Consider the following 18,508-nt stretch of genomic DNA (forward strand, 5'->3'; position numbering starts at 1 on the left):
AAATTAGGGCTTCAATATATGAATTGTGGGAGGACACAATTCAGCCCATAGCAGAGGGGAAGAGACCAGGTCAGCTGGGGTGAGACATTCTATCTCCCTTGTAAAAATGCATTATCTGTTTGTAGCTTTTAGATGATCTGTGTGCAACAGAGCTGAAAGATTGGGATGACAAGATATGAAAGTAAATAAGAAGGAGCATTTCAGAGTCAGTATTAGGATACAGAGAAGAGTTTGGGCCTCAGTAAACTAGGCTAGTAAGCAACCATGTGGGGGGAGGAGGAGGCCAGGTAACTGTCCCAGCTTCTCTCATAATCGCCTCACCTTCTTGCCAAATCTCTATGCCTTTAAGAAATGGGGACAATGGCTTCACCACACAACCAAGGCCCATGATTACTTGTTTCCAGGATGGTGAATGGACCAATATTAGGAGGAGGCAGTACTCTGGCCGTCTTCTGTGAAGGATGTTGGTACCCAAACTGAGAGCCCTATTTATTTCCCAGGCCCTCTGCTTGAACGTTTATGATATATCTGCGGGCTTATACTCTGGGTTAGAGCAGTATTTTCCTTTCCCTGAAGTGCCCTTCAGCCATCCACTAATTGAAGTCATCTAACTCCTCTCCACATTTACTCTTAATACTATTCATGCATCAGTTCGACCACCCACCCATCCATCCACCATCCACCCATCCATCCATCAGCCACTCACCCATCCACCCACCCATCCATCTACCATCTACCCACGCATCTATCCACCACCCACCCATCTATCCACCGCCCGCCCAAACATTCATCAGCCACTCACCCATCCACCCACCCATCCATCTATCACCCACCCACGCATCTATCCACCACCCACCCATCCATCCATCAGCTACTCACCCATCCATCCATCAGCCACTCACCCATCCACCCACCCATCCATCTACCACCCACCCATGCATCTATCCACCACCCATCCATCCATTCATCAGCCACTCACCCATCCACCCACCCATCCATCCACCACCTACCCATCCATTCATCATCTACTCACTCGTCTACCCACCCATCTATCTACTATCCACCCACCCATCCATCCCTGTGTTGGATGTACTCATGGAGGACCAGGAGTACCCAGAGAAGGGCAAGACAAACCATGCTTGGGAAGGTGGAGAGAGCAGTTACACATACCCTCTTCCTTCAAATACTCCTCACAAATCAATTTCCTTCTTTCTATTATCCACCCTCTCTGTGGCCCAAAATTTGCAAGAGGGAACGAGTAGACCCCAGACATCGTGACATTCCTAAGCATCCCCAGCCACTCCCTTAATTCTGGGCTCTTCACGCAGGGTGGTGGGAAGAGAACGGACCATGGAGGCAGATGTTGCCAATGACAAGTTTGAGTTCCTCATGCCTTATTTCTCCATTCTGGCCTCAAAAGCATCATCTGTAAATGAGGGAGGTTGACCCTGACTCTGCCTTTTAAAATTATCCCCTGAAATATCCAAAGCAGAGAGGACAATCAGGGGTGGATTCACAATATTCACACTAATTTTGCATCTGAATACATGACATATGTTAGTTTTAAGTAAAAAAAAAAAAAAAAAATTGTTTTAATTAGCAGTGAGTTATAAAAGCTCTGCTCCAAGAAGCTGCTTCGTGCTTATCTTGAGAACCCATGTTTCCTGTTGCTCTTTGTGGACTGCCCCAAGCTCCTGGGGGGGCCTAAGCCCAGGAACTAGGTGACCCCAAGGTCCTTGTGATTCTGTGACTTGGGCCCAAAGGCTCTGAAAGTGAGAATGGCTCGCGTAATTGAAGTGGCCATGGTGGGAAGGGCTCTGAATGGGCTCTCTGACTCAGATGGCACGATTCCTCTTTCAGTGGAGGGGACGCTGGTCCAGCCGGTGGTGACACCGTGTCATTCAGGTTCGAGTAATGGTCATGATTCATCTACAAGACATCACGCAGCTACACATCTGCTCTAGATTTAGACATTTTCCCTCAAATGTTGGCTAAGCTCTCTCTTTTTATGAGCAAGCAAGAGCTCATTTTGGAGAGGCCATTCACAAAGAGAATGGGAAACGGCTTGAATGGAATGTGATTTGAGCACCAGGGCCACGCTCTGTTCTGCGTGGATGAAGCAGGATGAATCCGAGAATGGGGACGAATCGTGGCAGCGGCAGACTGGTGACCAGGACGTTCTCCTGAAGTATCGCCGCGCCCGTGGATGGAACCAGCGGTGGAAATCTACCAAAAGCAATACAGGAAGGAGCTCTCTTTCTCTTCTTTTCGGGTGGTGGGACATTTTGAACATCTGTGGCCTGTGACCGCATTAGTGCTGGTTGTGTGAACTGGGCAAAGCTACCTCAACTTACCTGTAAAATAGAGACAATGTGACCACTCCCCAGGGTTCTTGTGAGGATTAAAGCGGGAGGCCTGAGGGCCAAAATCTCTGTGGCCTGTTTTTGTCTGCCCACCAGACATTTTTAAAGGGTTGTAGAAAAACAAAAACAAAACACAAAGAAGAATATACCACAGACTGCATGACAATCCGCTAAGCATAAGGTATTTGCTATCTGGCCCTTTACAGAAAAGTCTGTGGGTCTCTGGATTGAAGGAAGAAATATACTTGAAAACAACTGGCACATGGGTCTAGCATATCGGGGACACTTGGAAAAGGTGGAATTTCACTCCAAAAAAGGGACAACTTTCTGGGAGTAATTTAGTTGCAAGAAAAGGGTAAATGAGATTCAACATATGGGACAAAATCTGTAGGATTTGTAGAATATATAAATATTTCTATTTGGCCTCCCCACCGTGTTAGTCTGCTGAGGCTGCCATAACAAAATACCACAGACCATGCGGCTTAAACAACAGACATTTATTTCCTCACAGTTCTGGAGGCCAGAAGTCCAAGATCCAGGTGTCAGCATGTTGGGTTTCTCCTGAGGCCTCTCCCCTTGGCTGGCAGATGCTGCCTTCTCACTGTGTTTTCACATGGTCTTTCCTCTGTCTGGTGTCCCCTCTGTGTATCCAAATTTCCTCTTCTTACAAGGACACCAGTCAGATTGAATTAGGGCCCACCCTAATGGTGGTCTTTTTAAAACTCACCTCTTTAAAGGCCCTATATCCAAACACAGCCACATTCTGAGGTACTGGGGGTTAGACCTTCAATATATGAATTTTTGAGGGTATACAATTCAGCTTATAACGCTCTTCTTAAATTAAAGGAAGTATCTATAATTAACAATGCTTATCCCTTTATTTAGAACAAATAGCCCTTACACATGAAGAGGTGCCATAATTGTGTAACAATGGGAAAGGCCAATCCCACTTTAGGGAACCTTTAAGTGAGAGGTATCTGCACTTCCCCTGTGGCAGAAACATTCACTGCACCCAAAATATCCATACGGTCCCACACATTTCTCAGCCTCTTGCTCACAGGCAGGGCCACAGGACTAGCTCCAGCTCTCATGAAGCTCTCACGGGCCAGTGGAAGCCCTCCAGCTCGCCCTTCCTTGGCTGTAGCAGCCAGAGAAGCTTCATTTTGAGTGGACAGAACTGGAAGCTGGAAGCAGCCTGGGTCCCTGAGTCACCACATAGAGGACAGCTACTCTGGAGTCAGCCAAAGTGCATAAACGTTTGTGTAAGTAAGAAATAAAGCTTTATTGCACACATCACAGAGATTTGGGGTTTAATTTATCATAGCAAAGGCTGATCTATCTAACACACTGGTTGTCAGAGAAGAGCCGAACGCTGGAGAAGGATCACAGAAGGCACGCTCATTTCAGACCTGCTGTGAATTCACTACCTAACCTTGGACAAGAAGCCTTATTCCTGACACAGACTTGCACTCTGCCCTTTGTTCGCTGGCTGTAGTAACAAGGCCTAGAAAAAATAAATTTTGTTATTCCTGAGGGTTTATATATAATATCAGCCAAAGACTTTCTCTTCAAAATAGCTATGGGGGGACTTCCCTGGTGGCGCAGTGATTAAGAATCTGCCTGCCAATGCAGGGGACACGGGTTCGAGCCTTGGTCCAGGAAGATCCCACATGCTGTGGAGAAACTAAGCCCGCCCTGGTCCAGGAAGATCCCACATGCTGTGGAGAAACTAAGCCCGTGCGCCACAACTACTGAGCCTGCTTGCTGCAACTACTGAAGCCCGCGTGCCTAGATCCCGTGCTCTGCAGCAGGAGAAGCCACCGCAATGAGAAGCCCGCGCGCAGCAATGAAGACCCAATGCAGCCAAAAATAAATAAATAAAGTAAATAAGTTAAAAAAAAAAACAGCTATGGGCCATCTTCTGAACAAGGAATATGTTGTGTAACTAACTCAGGCCCTTAAATTGGAGCCATTTATTTTTTTCACCCGTAAATAATGCAGCATCCTGGCACCGTCCACTCTGTGATGTGTCACTGGTTAGTCCCTGAGTTTGCTGCACATCAGTCTACTCTACGCTCCCAGAGCTCATGCCCCCAAAGACCTCCTTATCCGCACACCAGCTCAAACGTGGATATACACATAGAAGGGAATTGCAAAGGCCGAGATGCTCCCCACCCTTTCCCACCCCCAGGCCCTTGGTGCCACAGGCATCAGCTCTCAGAGGTAACTGTGTGTCCCGAAAACAGGTCCACAGAAACGAAGTGCAAACACAGACTCCATTTGTCTTTGGAACCAGGTGTCTGAAAAGCACCCTTGACCAAAAAAAAAAAAAAAAAAATCTGCCACAAATAGTACACTCATTTACTACTCAGGAAATATGCTCTTTTCATTGAAAAGTGATGACATTAAATTGAACCAGCTCCCATTACTGCTCTGAATTATTCTAACTGTGCCTGTAACACTCAGAGGGTCTTACAAAGAAAACAAATACAATAATCAAGAGGCTTCCAGACCCCCTAAAAATATCAGTCTCACATTCTTTCTGAATTGGTCTCACGTTATGACATGGCTATATAGAAAGTATTTTATTGACTTAATCTAGTAAAACCCAGTAGCCTTTTAACAGCTAACATAGATAACAAGGCTATCCAGGATGGCTGCTTACTTGGGAGATCTGCTGAGAAAGAAAGAGTCTTTGTCCAGCTTCAAGAGTTGTCATACTGAGTGAAGTAAGAGAAGGAGAAGTATGGTATGATATCACTTATATGTGGAATCTAAAATAAAATGACACAAATGAACTTATTTACAAAACAGAAACAGACGCACAGATTTAGAGAACGAACTTATGGTTACTGGGGGGAAAGGGAGGGGAGAGGGATAGTTAGGGAGTTTGGGATTGACATGTACACACTGCTATATTTAAAATAGATAACCAGTGAGGACTTCCTGTATAGCACAGGGAACTCTGCTCAATATTATGTAACAACCTAAATGGGAAAAGAATTTGAAAAACAATAGATACATGTATATGTATAACTGAATCACTCTGCTGTACACCTGAAACACAACATCGTTAATCAACTGTACTCCAATATAAAATAAAGAGTTTAAAAAAAAAAAAAGAGTTGATGGTAGACGGAAAGCGTGTGATGCTCAGAATCTCAAGAAACTGCACAATTTTGAGAATGACTTAAAACAGCACAAAGACCTGGCCCACGTGGAAACCCCAAAGATACGTGCTGTAAGGATGGTTCGATCTGCTGTTGACTTTCCCCTCTGCCCACGGCGGCCATGCTCTCTGATTTCTCTGTGTTCTTTGAGGAAGGTGCCCTGCCCCCCCAGACCCACTGAGGGACCAGCTCACTCAGGGACCCTGGAGAGTCCTTAAACCATTTGGGGCCCCAGTTTTCTCTTCTTCAAAAAAGCTTGGGTTGAACCCCATCATCTCAGGTCCCTTCTGTTCTAAATTGTTCTGATTCCTAAAAGAAAATATCATCATCAAAACTAGATACACCTTCTTGCCTCCCCCATCCCCACTCCATCAAACTTCAGGGCGAGCTTTGCGTAGTGGAAACTGCAGGCCTCTCACTTTCTACCATGCTACACCGTACAGGGGAGCCACACTGTAGGGGGACACAGGGCTTCAGCAAGTCTGTAGATATGAAAAATGTTTTGTGAACAGTTATGAATGAAGTCAGAACTGGGCCAATCCAAACACCCCGTCTGGACCCCGCTTCCATTCTACTCATCACTCCTCTTCCCCCAACCCTCAAACAAGGACAAAAGCTAGAGGTAATGTTCACAGATGGCATTCTTCATGTGCCATTTTCAGAGTCGACAAGGAAGATCCTGACCACACCCCCCGCAAAAAAAAAGAAAAATGCTGATTCGTCTTGAACTGCCATTTGCCGTACGTCAGGCAGATAGACGTTGGCAGACACCCTGTGGCAAGTGAAACGAAGCCAAAAATGCCCTCAAATACCCACACCTCGATCCCCTCTTGTATCCTGTCAGTTCCTGGGCCAAGAACTTTATGTAGGAGACGATACCACTATTTTGCAACGTGCTCTTAGTTTTAAGATGTATCAGCCAATAAATGAAGCAGTCATAGTGAGGGAAAAGTGTATTTCACAGTCGTTATAAAAGTACATATATTTAATAATGGTGACATAAATACAGTCCTTACTTATGACCAGATGGTACGATGAAAGCTGACTTTTCCTCCCGGATGTCACACGATGATAGCTGTCACTTCCGGCAGTAACTATAGGCTGACTCAGCTCCCAGGTGCAGACTACTGAGAGACAGTCATGGGTCAAAGAGACAACACGCTTTGTACTTACCAAAGGGATAATCAAGGTCTCCATATAAATATAATAAAATAATAAAGAATTAACATTTCTTCTCTCACTCGATTCCATAGATTTGTCAGGTGCTCACACACACAAAATACAGTTTCCCCCCTTCCTCACTCCCCCCTCACCTCTCACTGGGTTTGGAATAAACCTGAGTTCACAGTTCAAGTTGCCAGTGGTGGTGCAGTTGGTCAGTTGTAGGAGAGCCTGCAGCCGTTCTGGAAGCATACGAGGATCGGGGAGCACGTCCCAGCAAGCTAACAGCGACACAGAAATGCTCATGTTCTCGAGGCAAGTAAAACACAAGAGAGAGACATAAAGAGCTAGACCAAGTTCACAGGCACGCAGCCTGCAAGCCTGCAGAGCCGGCACTTGCAGCTGGAAACCATCTTCAAAAAGGCTTCTTCGGCGATCAAAAACCAAACACTTCATGTCAAATGGAGAGAGGGACTTTCTCAGATGCTTTTCTTCTCTCGGCTTAAAAAGCTCTATTTTCAACGGAAAGTTCCACAACCCGGTCTGGAGCCATCCAAAGGAGTGCCACCAACAGCGGAGAGCCTGACTTGCTCCCTAGCCCTAGGGCTGGGGTGATCCCATCCAGGGGGAAGCAGCAGCCCCAGGTCTTGTCAAGGTCGGCCAAGACTGGGCACGGCAGTGGCTTCTGGGGACAGCCAAGTATCCGCTCTCGCCTTGCTCAGTCAGAGACGTTTGGGGCAGAAGGAGGTCACCAGTGCTGAATGAGAAGAAACGAAGGACCATCCCCGCTACTCTCTGGCACAGGCTGGCTGCCGGTGGAAGGGAAGGCAGGCTTTGCAAATGCTCAAAGGCCGTGGCCTTTCTTCAGAATCAGTGGGCTGGGAGGACTAGCCCTGGGGTGGCCACATGAGTGGTTTCTGGCCGCACCTGCACCAGCCAACAGTCAAAGACTCCAGGCTGTAGTGTAACCCGTCTCCGAACTGACCTCTATCCAACCTGTGCTGATTCTTCTTCTTTTGCCAGTTCCGCTCACCACCAAGTGGTCCCCGCCAAGTGCCAGGGCCCAGGCCCCGGTGGAGACAGCCCCCGGTGGAGACAGCCCCCGGTGGGCTCCAAGCTACACACGGTCAGACAACGCTGGGGTCCACAAAACACGTACAGAGGGACGGCACAGACACAGACCCAGAGATGCATCTTTGGTTCCATCCTTGGCAAAAGGTGTGAAAACAGAACATGGACTCAACCCTGTGTGAGGAATGCTGCTGTCCTCAAAGAAGACACGGTACTGTATTTTGAACGTGATGCCCTCCAGACGAGCCTCTCACAGCCCACGGCAAACTGGCTGAGTTCTAAATCATGCCTGTTTCCTTGGCAGCTTGAAAACCGCATTGCACAGAGCTAATGGTGCCTTCCGAGTACATCCATATCCAACCTTAATTCTCTTCTCTCTTTCCGAATAACCACCTGTAACTATGTGTTACCCTTTCCAGCAGGATCAGGGCTCTGTTGATCCGATGGGAAGAACACATGGCCGGCTGTGATCTCGCCCCTCCTGCAGGCCAGCGTGGGCCACCAGCCACTCAAAACATCACCTGGGTGAGCTTTGATGCCCTCCACGCTTATCCTCCCGTGAGAACAGGAGTTTGGTGAAATCAATTCTCATCTCTCCATCCAGGTTTTTAAAAATTATGTTGTTTCGGTTTAATGACATCACATAAAGAAAAATCATCTTCGGAGAAGATAATTCCACCATTAGCAAGTTTCAACCAAAAGAGAAAAGAAATCTGTCAAGACTCCGCTTGGCAAATGAGTGTCCCCATCGGCCCTTTCCTTTCATTGGCGTCCCCACTGTTCGGATCAGTCTTTGACCAGATGCCCCTTCTTGCTCAGAGGGGGCGGTGCTGCTTTCGGAGGTTCCTGCCTGTCCTCCCCAGGGGTTCATGGGACTGGGTGCTCCAGGTCGCCAACTCTTGCCACCCCTGCAGGGATCCACCTCTATGAAAAGAGGGGAAACCGTGCCTGGGTGAACCAGTTTGTGACGCCGCCATCTGACTGCTGAAAAGAGAACAATCCGTTGAGAGGCACACACAGAGCACGAAGTGGAGAAACAGCTCGGAAGGGTCTGTAATCTGATTGGGCCAGAGCCCGATGCTGGGTTCTCACCCCCAGCGCAGTTGAGGGAGGTGGGTGGAGGGCTGGTGAGTGGGTGGGAGGAAGGAGGCCGTGCGTGATTGGAGCTGGACGCACAGACAGCCAACCCTCCTGGGGGATCCCAGCATCTCCAGGGGGCCCTACTCGGGACTGGGCTGTACAGGCTCTGGGTCTGTGGGTTTCAGCTGTGGGGACATCACATGTCAGGAGGAGGTGAGACCGTGAAGGATGCTCTGTGAGAGGCCTTTGAGTCTTCATGCCCTGACGGATGTAGGGAGCGGCTCCATTGCCTTCCTTAGAAATGCCAAGAACCCCGCCGCTGGCCCAGGTTAACACTGGCCTTTGACCCCGTCAGCCATGTCGAAGGAGAGGCTCACGGGGGCCAGGGGCTGCAGCGGGGGCATGCTGGCCTCCAGGGGCCTGTCTGCGGAGGGCTGCAGGCTCTGATGCCGCTTCCTCAACATCTGTCCGATGCCCATCATGGGGAACCTGCCTCGGCTCTTCACACAGTTCGGGCTCCCCAGGGGCTGTGTGGTGCCATTGCCAGGCCCCGGGGCTGGGGGACACATGCCCTCCTCTTTGGGGGGGCTGTTCTTATCTTCGTGGGCAAAGGAGACCAGAGTGGGGTGCAAAGGAGTTTGGAGAGGTGACAGGCTTCCAGGCAGCAGGACGGGAGAGAGTGTCCGCTCACCGGGATTCCCTCGAGCCAGGCCCCCAGGGGAGCTCAGAATCCTATAGTGATGGGACGGGGACAGCAGTTCCGTCTGGTCATCACGATCCACAGACTCAAAGGAGCGCACCATATCCAGCATCAGGGGGTCTTCCTTGGCAGGGATGCCAGCGCTCCCAGGCCCCTGCTGAGGGGGCTCTGGTTTCTTGACAATCCTGGGTGTCCTGGGGGGTGGCACGGGGATGAACTCCATGGAGGAGGAAGCCACACAATTGGAGTCCGAGGTTTTGCGAAAAATATTGCGGCAGCCGAAGGAATCTGCACACCAAGAAAGCAAAGGAAACATGAAGATGGCCACGCAAACAGTGCCAATGGCCCACTCCTGCCTGCTCTGACCTCCAGCTTCACTAAGACAGTGCGTTATCCAGGGAGGTCAGATGGAACCAAGAAGTGAATGGCCTCAGCATCCCATTCTCCCCATGGGGAATCAGACGGTCTTCCTAGAATGGAGGGCACAGAAGGCTGGTGATGGGAGGCCTCCTGGATTCTGATTTGCCTCATGGCGCCAGCTTAACATCTGTTCTCCTTTCGGTTGCTTAAAATTCTGGACCCTGCCGAAGAGCCTTTGAATAAAAAGGTCCATGGCTCAACAGAACGACCACAAAACTGGGGAAGCACATGGATACCAGCTCTCTGAGGACTTGCAAATCTGGTCCTCAGATAATCAAAGCTGGAAGGAGGGTTACCCTTGTGACTTTTTAAAAAAAAAATATGGTAAAAATTACATAACATGAATTTTAAAGTGTTTATTACTTAACCACTTTTAAGTGTACAGTTCAGTAATGTTCAGTACATTCACACTGCTGTGAAATAGAACTCTTCACCTTGCAAATCTAACAGTGGTTGCCAGGGGCAACCCGTCTATGAATGTGACTACTCTAGGTCCCTTGTATAAGTGGAATCCGCAATATGTGTCCTTTTGTGAACGGCTTGTTTCACTGGGCACAATGTCCTCAAGGTTCCTCCGTGTCAGTGTAGCACGGGTCAGAATCCCCTTCCTTTTTAAGGCTCCCTCATGGTTTTTTGTCTCACCGGAGCCTCACCTAATTCTGAACAGGGGTGAAACACTCTTCCTCTGTATATTTAAGGCAACCAGCCGACCCCCAGGGTTTCCATCTCAAGTTGGCACAGACTAGAATCCAGGTTTGCACACTCTGCCAGAAAAGAAAGGGAAAACCTCCACGAGTTTGGAGGTGAGGGAAGTAAAGCCAAGTTCCTATGGAACAGGCCCTATCTTAGCTGCCTTTTCCTACCATCATATTTCATAGGCCCCGTCGGGGCCCGGAGGCAGGAGCAAGCTGCTGCCCCCAGCAGAGATTTCGGGGACATCCCAGGGCACTGGGAATCCTTCGCCTTACATAAATAAATACACAGATCCTGAAATAAACCTCCTCCTCGGGCCAGCACAGATGCCTGAGATTCACCGGCAGAGAGAAGGAAAATTTCATCGATGGCTAACGTCTCCAGTGTTCCAGCTGGCACGTGAGGTCCCCGTCCCTCCCTGAGATGGCTGCGTGCTCCCAACTTGTAGCCCGGTTTCTCCCTCCGTGCCGTCCTGCTTCCTTCACTTCCCCAGAGGTGCAGATCCTGGGAGGACGCCCCCCACACTCGCCCTACTGATCCTTTGCTCAGAGTCAGCCCCGGGGCACAGAGCCAGACACTGCAGTGTCCCCCGCAAGAAGGGCACAGTCACCAGCCCCGACCCTTGAGCATGACTGCCAGCTCCTCTTCATCCCATCCTTCCCGGGAGGCAGTCGGCTACACTGGTCAGGAGAGAAAGCTCTAGAGCCAGGCTGCCTGGTTGGAAATCTAGATGCTGTCACTCACCAGCTCTCTGACTTTGGACAACTCTCTGGGCTATTTCCTCGTCTCTAGAAATGGGGGTGAGAATGATTTCACTGGGTTGAGGTAAGAGTTGAAACAGTGCCTACCGCACAGTGAGTGGTCAGTGCTAGCAATTATATAGGCTCCGGGGTGCTTCTCAGCAACAAGCTCTCAAATCCCAGGAGGAAGGAAAAATGCAAAGAAACAGAGGACAGTTGGTCCAGGAAAGTATCAAGGAATGCACTCCACCTCTGGGGCTGCAAAGTTACCCCCACATATGCAGCCCTGACCTAGACTTTCCTTGGGGAATCCATAGGACGCCACTGCCAAGGGTCCTAACAGGATTTGCTGCCTGTTCCCAAGCCAGAAAGGAGGATTCCCCCAAGGAGGGACAAGCACAGTCCCTCCAGTGGGGTCCCTGCCTTCCTGAAACCTGCAGAGTGAAACTGAACTAAATGGCATTGTTCTTCTCTGGGTGAGAACCGGTCTCAGAGTCAAATGGACCATGCTGCTTGGTGCTGTTTGAATCTCTGATATTTTCCTGCTTCCCCAGGGAACCACTGGTTGATCTCAGACAGCCAGGGCCCTCCTGGAACCTCAGTCTCTTCCTATTTAAAACAAAGAGATCAAAGACTGGACTCCACAATCTCTCCCATCCGCCCTCCGTAAGGAGAACCTCTCCTCTACCCCACAGTTGGCTTCAGGATGCTCCCCGGCCCCCTATGCCCGCCTCCCGGCTCTCTGTGTGTTAAGCCCCCCCTCTGCATCGCTGGATGCTTGGCCCAGAGGAAGGAGACCCGCGTGGATCAGTTACCTCACGTGCTGGATGATGAATGAGGCAGAGTAGCCCACACCCGTATCTCATTCGATCCACCCGGTAGCTCTGACGGGTAGATTTCCTCACAAGTAAGGGAACCAATTAAGATCCTCAGTGGGTAAGGAACTTGGGCCACAACCAACTACAGAGCTGGGTTTGAGCACCCTACCTCCACCCCAAAGCCCACATCACTGCCTCTCAGGGTGCACTTCTCTGGTGAAGGCTCCCACAAGAGCACGCCCCCATCACCGCTCCCGCACCACGATCTCTGCCCCTCCAAGTACTGAACACCCGTTCCTGGTTCCATGATACCATGCACCCCAAGCTCTGCTCCCGCAATGCCACACACCCTGATATCTGCTCTCACAGTACCACACGCCCTGACATCGGCTCCTGCAAAACCGTTCCTCCCGATCTCTGCTCCTTCACCCTGATCTCTTTTTCTGCACCAAAATCTCTACGCCTGTAATACCTTACCCCCTGATCTCTGCTCCCACAATCCCGTGCACCCCACCTCTGCTTTCTCAAATCCTGTCCACACCGGTAGACAGCACCCGGCAGCCTGGACTTGCTTATTCTCAGGTTGCCTTGCACGCACTGATCCTGCTTTCCCATGGGCACGAGAGTCGTGTCTGTCCCAGGGGCCTACACAGCCACCAGCATGGGGTACACGGCGGCCCCGCAGCTGAACACAAACGGCCTGGAGAGCCCCCCGAGCTGACCCACCTTTGTCGGGGAGGCCAGGCTTGGCGGCCTTCCGGTCCCTCAGCAGGGCCCTGGTGCTCTGAGCCTGCGTGATGAGCAAGGCCGAGGGCTGCTTGTGCGACGGCAGGTTCTTATCCAACTTCTTGGAAAATGGCCGGTGAAGAAAATCCCCTCTTTTTTCTTGTTCTTTGGGCTTTTTATCCTTCCAATCAGAAGCAAACATAGGTACTCAGACGCACACAAGAATACACAATGGGGTCCCTCTGTGAAGAGTTATCGAAGTAGAGTTAAGAAACCCCAGTTTTCCAAAACGCTAGGCTCTCAGCTACATGTTGAACAATGGAAGCGCTGAGGCCCAGCGGCTGCTCCAGGGAACCTCCCTCCCTCCCCCTGGGCCACAGCAGGCTCCGGTGGTCCCCAGCTCCCTGCCCTATGCCGTTTTGACGTGTTCCAACAAGGGCAAGATCATCCCTGGGTGGTCCATTATTCTAGAACAAACTGAACAAACTGAGGCAAAGCAGATGAGGACTCCCGGAAACCTGCTGTCTTATTTATAGCAGAGCCCTAAGATTCTGCCCACAGTAGTGGTTTTGCAAAGGCAATTCTGCAAAGGAAACGTAACTGCTTCCTCGGTGCTTGTGTGTTCAGTCAAGCCGAGGAGGTGGACGACCAGCCCACGGAGCCCTGAGCCAGTCTAGGTGAGTTTCTGACCCCTTTACCCCCACTGGGCACGTGGGCTTTTACTTGTGTACTTAAATTGGCACGATTCAGCCACTTGTGCTGTCAGTCTTGCCTTTATTTAACTCATTTATAATCCCTCTGCTAGGAGTGAATTTGACTGTTTTATATATCTTCCACCCCACAGCCTCAGGCATGAAGGCAGGCACAGAGAGAAAGCTTAATAAATAGTTATTGAAATATTAAAAAACAAAAACAAAAAAGCCAGTGGAAATGGAACTAAATTAAAATTAATTGGGTTCAAGCTTCTGGGAAGGGTGATGTTGCTAAAAGGAAGCTTTTTTCTGGCCCTAAAGATTATGTTTGATGTTTACTGTTAAACAGAGGCAACTGAATCCGGACCTCACCACAAGGGAGCGGGGGAAAAGAGACCGATTTTCACATTTTTTGCCTTAAACCTTAAGAGCATTTGCAATTCAAGAGAGCTCATCTATTTTTCATTGATGTTGTTGAAAAGCTTCTCGAGGAAACATCCCCTTGCACTCAGGTAGCCCTTTCTAATGAGGATTTTCAGAGCCTTTACGAACTGGGGTTCATTATGTCCAGGTTTTGAGTGGGAAAGAACGACTGTGAAGAGATGGACAGTGGGGACGCCCAGCCCAGCCTTGAGTGTCACCATGAGGACAATAGCTCCCTGGGGCCTACGCCTTGGCTGAGGTGGCTCGTCACCCGAGGAGGGGCGAAGTGGGATGAAAGCAGAGGTGAAACTTCTGCAAACACCCTCCCCAGCTTCTGGACAGCCACTGGCACCTTTACTGAGGATGCTTGGAATGCAAGACGCTACTCTAAGAGCACGACCCACGACGAGGCAAATACTGTTATCCCCTCTTGCAGAGGGGACTGTGGTGGGTAAAGAATTCCCCCAGAATATACCCGGACAAAACTATAATTCAAAAAGATCCATGCACTCCTATGTTCATAGCAGCACTATTCACAATAGCCAAAACATGGAAACAACCTAAATATCTGACAGAGGAATGGATAAAGAAGATGTGATACGTATATGCAATGGAATACTACTCAGCCATAAAAAAGAACGAAATCATGCCATTTGCAGCAACATGGATGCAACTAGAGATGATCATACTAAGTGAAGTGAGTCAGAAAGAGAAAGACAAATACCATGTGATATCACTTATATGTGGAATCTAAAATATGGCACAAATGAACTTATCTACGAAACAGAAACAGACTCACAGACATAGAGATCAGACTGGTGGTTGCCAAGGCGGGGGGGTGGGGGAGGGAGAAGGATGGACTGGGAGTTTGGGGTTGGTAGATGCAAACTATTACATTTAGAATGGATAATCAACATGGTCCTACTGTAGAGCACACACAAGTATATTCAATATCCTGTGATAAACCATAATGGAAAAGAATATAAAAAAAGAATGTCTACATGTGTATAACTGAGTCACTTTGCTGTACAGCAGAGACTGGCACAACATTGTAAATCAACTATACTTCAATAAAAAAAAGAAAAAAAAGAATTCATCCAGGAGCCGGACGGCAACTCAGTTTTTCACAGCCCTCCCTGAAAGTCGGTGTTCTTAACGCTTGACTCCACAGTGCCCTCCGGAAGCCTGAAGCCTGGGGCAGGGCCAGGAGTTTCCAGTGCCATAGAGGAAGGCTGGGCACAGCGACTGGCCAGGAGCAGGGACCCCACTGTAGTCCCAGGGCTCCGGGTCGGCATCTGGAATGCTACAGAGGAGGCCGTGGGCAGGACACTACGGAGGGGGAAGGGGGCATCCGCTCCAGGTCAAGGCCAAGCACAATTTTCCGCTGCCCCCCCTCCCCGTTTCTATCAAACACCAACAGGCCCCCGTCTCTACGGCAAAGGAGAGTGAGCTTTCACGTTCCCCAGCCTCCCCCAGGCACCAAAGGGCCTGTCCCGAAAAGTCTGGCAGAATTCCATCCTTTTGCTCCGTTCTATCTCTGATTTTACGAGAAAACTCATAAGTTCTACCTGGTAACACCTTAAACAGGAAAAAAGAAATCAAACACGCTTTTGTGATACATTGTAAAACAGTATTTGAAAGAAAAAGCAAAACTTCAGTCCCCCCCTCCCCCCGCCCCCGGCCCGTTTTTAAGGATTTTTTTAAGAATGATGAGCACGCCTTCCTTTGGGCTGCCCCGAGTTCCCTGCACTCAGAGGGCTTCCTGCCGACGGCTTCCTGGGTCCAGCTCAGCCCTTTTCTAACTCTCCATGGGTTCTCAAAGCTAAAGGATCAAGATGCAAACTTTTGGGGGGCCAGTATCACCACCCAGATAGAGCTCATGAACCAAGAGGTGTACAAGGTATGAGAGTTTTCTGTAGGAAGAGACCAAGGTTGGCTCTGGGAATCTCTCCAACAACCGACAAAGGGGTATTTGGCAATGAGCAGAAAGCCTGCGATGGGGGCAGAAGAAAGGGGACATGGATTTAGGACTAAAGATTGCGGGAAAGCTTGCTCAGGCCCCCCTGTTGAACTTAATCCCAGGATCCTGAACCATGGTGCTTCCTCCATAACCCCCAGAGCACCTTTCTCCAGCCGAAAAGACTGGGTGACTTCACAGTGACCGGTTTCTTGGGAGATACCAAGAGTTCATCACCGGACCGCTCCCTGTGCGGGACAATCCCCTGGGTCAGTCAGTCCCGGTGGAAGGGTCACCAGCCCCCAGGAAACGAGTTTGTTTACAAGCAGCCATCCTCATGCCTTCCAAACACAGGTTACAAATGCAACTGATCATCCAATTCTACCTGTTCATTTGCATGGCCTATTTTCTCCAAAAGAGATTTCCCAGGAAGCAGGACGCTGAATTGCCTTATGTAACAGAAACAGATCTCCAGAAGGACTAATTACGTTCCCCCTCTGACATGCCTGCACCCATTCCCACGCACCCCACCCAGCAATGCTGACTGCCTTCAGGCCTCTTTGGTTTCCCTGTGATTCTCACGGGAGGGCGGTGCGCCCCTCCCCCGCGTGTGCCTAAGGGTGGGCGATGGAGCTGAAGCTTCAGGGGTCTCCTCTGCCCCCTCATGTTCAGTCCGCACCCCCAAGGCAGATCCAAGAGGAGACCGCAAGCAAGCCCCACACAAAACAGCTTCTTGTTTTCTTTCAACCACGTTCCAACCACCACACATGTGCGTGGACATTTACAAAGCTGGACACTTTGAAAATGTGACCCCTTAAAGGGTTACCTACCCAAGACTCTTTGGATGTCGTGGATTGTTTGATGGAGGAGAGGAAGAAACCACTGAGCGAGGATCCACTGGGCTACAGGAGGGAGGCGTCTGCAGGCTCGGCAGCCGGGCCGGGGAGAAGCGGGGAGCCAGTCCTCAGCTTCTGAGATCTGAGCTCCAGGGCGCGGGTCCCCTTAGACTCTTCCCTGTGACTCCAGGCTCCTGGCTCCAAAGAGCCGCAGCCCTCCCCCTGCCTTTCCCGTTTTGCTCCTGAAGGTACGGCCAGTTGACCTTCAGCAAGTCACTTCCCCTTGAGGGACGGGCCTCCCCATCTATAACCAAAAGGGTGGGTCCTTCCTAAGCTCTCCGGTTATAAAAAATGAACCCCACATCTCGCCTGCTTCACTGTCTGAAAGGCAAAGGCATTCATTCAACTAGGACAGTTGCGGCCATGCCTCCTGGGGCCACCCCCTCAGCCCCGCACCCCCGGGGCTGCAGGAGGAAGTGCTGCCCAGCGGGGCCACCTGCCCCTCACACAGTGCAGAACTGACCACAGAGTGTCAGTGATGGCACAGCGGAGGGGCCAGGGGACTGGAGGCGAGCTAAAGCTGTCCTCTTTGAGGAGTCTTCAAGTCCGCTCAGCGTGGGCTTTCTGGAGCCTGGGGTCCCCTTGATGATGAGACAACCTCACCTGGCTGTTTGGAACATCAGAACCAGGTGCGGATCGTGGACACCTGGGATGGCCCAGGGGCCCAGGTGTTGTCTGCTGGTTGCTTTTGGTTCCTTGCTGCCCATCCCATAAGGGAAAGCCACAGAGGCCTGATTTTGCCATAGGAAACAAGCAACTGAGTTGAGAAAAAAGAGGGCTTGGTTCATAAATTAGGCCACTGAGCCGGGAAGCCCTGGACTGTTGTAAACCCCACTTCTTTACAGGTAGAAACACGAACGCATAGCCAAGCGTGTAGTTTTAGCAAGACAGTAAAAAAATGGTCAACTACGCATAGACAGCACTGATCTGATCTGAGGGATTCTGACAAATCCACTTACAACAGGATTCTGCACGGTGGAATTCAGGACACGATGGAGGCGGGCAGGGTTCAGAGCCCTGGGTAGAGATCTGCCAACCTTCAGGGTCATATGTGACAGTTACAACAGGATTCTGCATGTTGGAATTTAGGACAGGATGGAGGTGTGCAGGGTCCAGAGCCCTGGGCAGAGATCTGCCAACCTTCAGGGTCATATGCGATGGTTACTTTCATGTGTCAAGTTGGCTAAGCCAGGGTACCCCGTGTCTAGTCAAACACCAGTCTAGATGCTGCGGTGAAGGTATATGGTAGATATGACTGCCGTTTAAATTGGTAGGCTTTGAGTAAAGCAGATTAGCCTCTACAGTCTGGGTGGGCCTCGTGCAATCAGTTAAAGGCCTTAAGAGAAAAAGACTGAGGTGTCCTGAGGAAGAAGGGATTCTGCCTCCAGAAGACATAGGGATGAAGCTGAAACATCAGCCCTTCCCTGGGTGTCCAAGCACCACACACACACACACACACACACACACACACACACACACACCCCATTGGTTCTGTTTCTCTGGAGAACTCTGACTAAGCCATCATAACCCCCCAAGTTCTTACCTGCACAGCGTGAAATTCGAGGTCTCTTGTCCAGGTGCCCAGGGAGGCCTGTAAA

At 50.1% G+C, this 18,508-nt stretch overlaps 1 protein-coding gene across 4 annotated transcripts in view; it reads right to left on the reverse strand.

The window, feature by feature from the left end:
- Nucleotides 1-6,471: 6,471 nt before the first annotated feature.
- HUNK (hormonally up-regulated Neu-associated kinase) overlaps nucleotides 6,472-18,508 on the reverse strand; it is a 106,299-nt gene continuing 94,262 nt past the window's right edge. For 2 of the 4 annotated variants that reach the window (XM_082393672.1, XM_082393669.1), the window contains 3 exons: nucleotides 18,454-18,501; nucleotides 12,943-13,123; nucleotides 6,472-9,833 (listed from right to left, as the gene is read on the reverse strand). In XM_082393672.1, the coding sequence (XP_082249798.1) occupies nucleotides 9,175-9,833; nucleotides 12,943-13,123; nucleotides 18,454-18,501 (888 nt within the window). In that variant the 3' untranslated portion in view covers nucleotides 6,472-9,174. The remainder of the gene's footprint in view (nucleotides 9,834-12,942; nucleotides 13,124-18,453; nucleotides 18,502-18,508) is intronic. The other 2 variants (XM_082393671.1, XM_082393670.1) reach the window with 1 other exon arrangement.

The sequence above is a fragment of the Balaenoptera borealis genome (genome assembly GCF_965194805.1).
Source record: "Balaenoptera borealis genome assembly, chromosome: 5".
Lineage (NCBI taxonomy): Eukaryota > Metazoa > Chordata > Mammalia > Artiodactyla > Balaenopteridae > Balaenoptera > Balaenoptera borealis.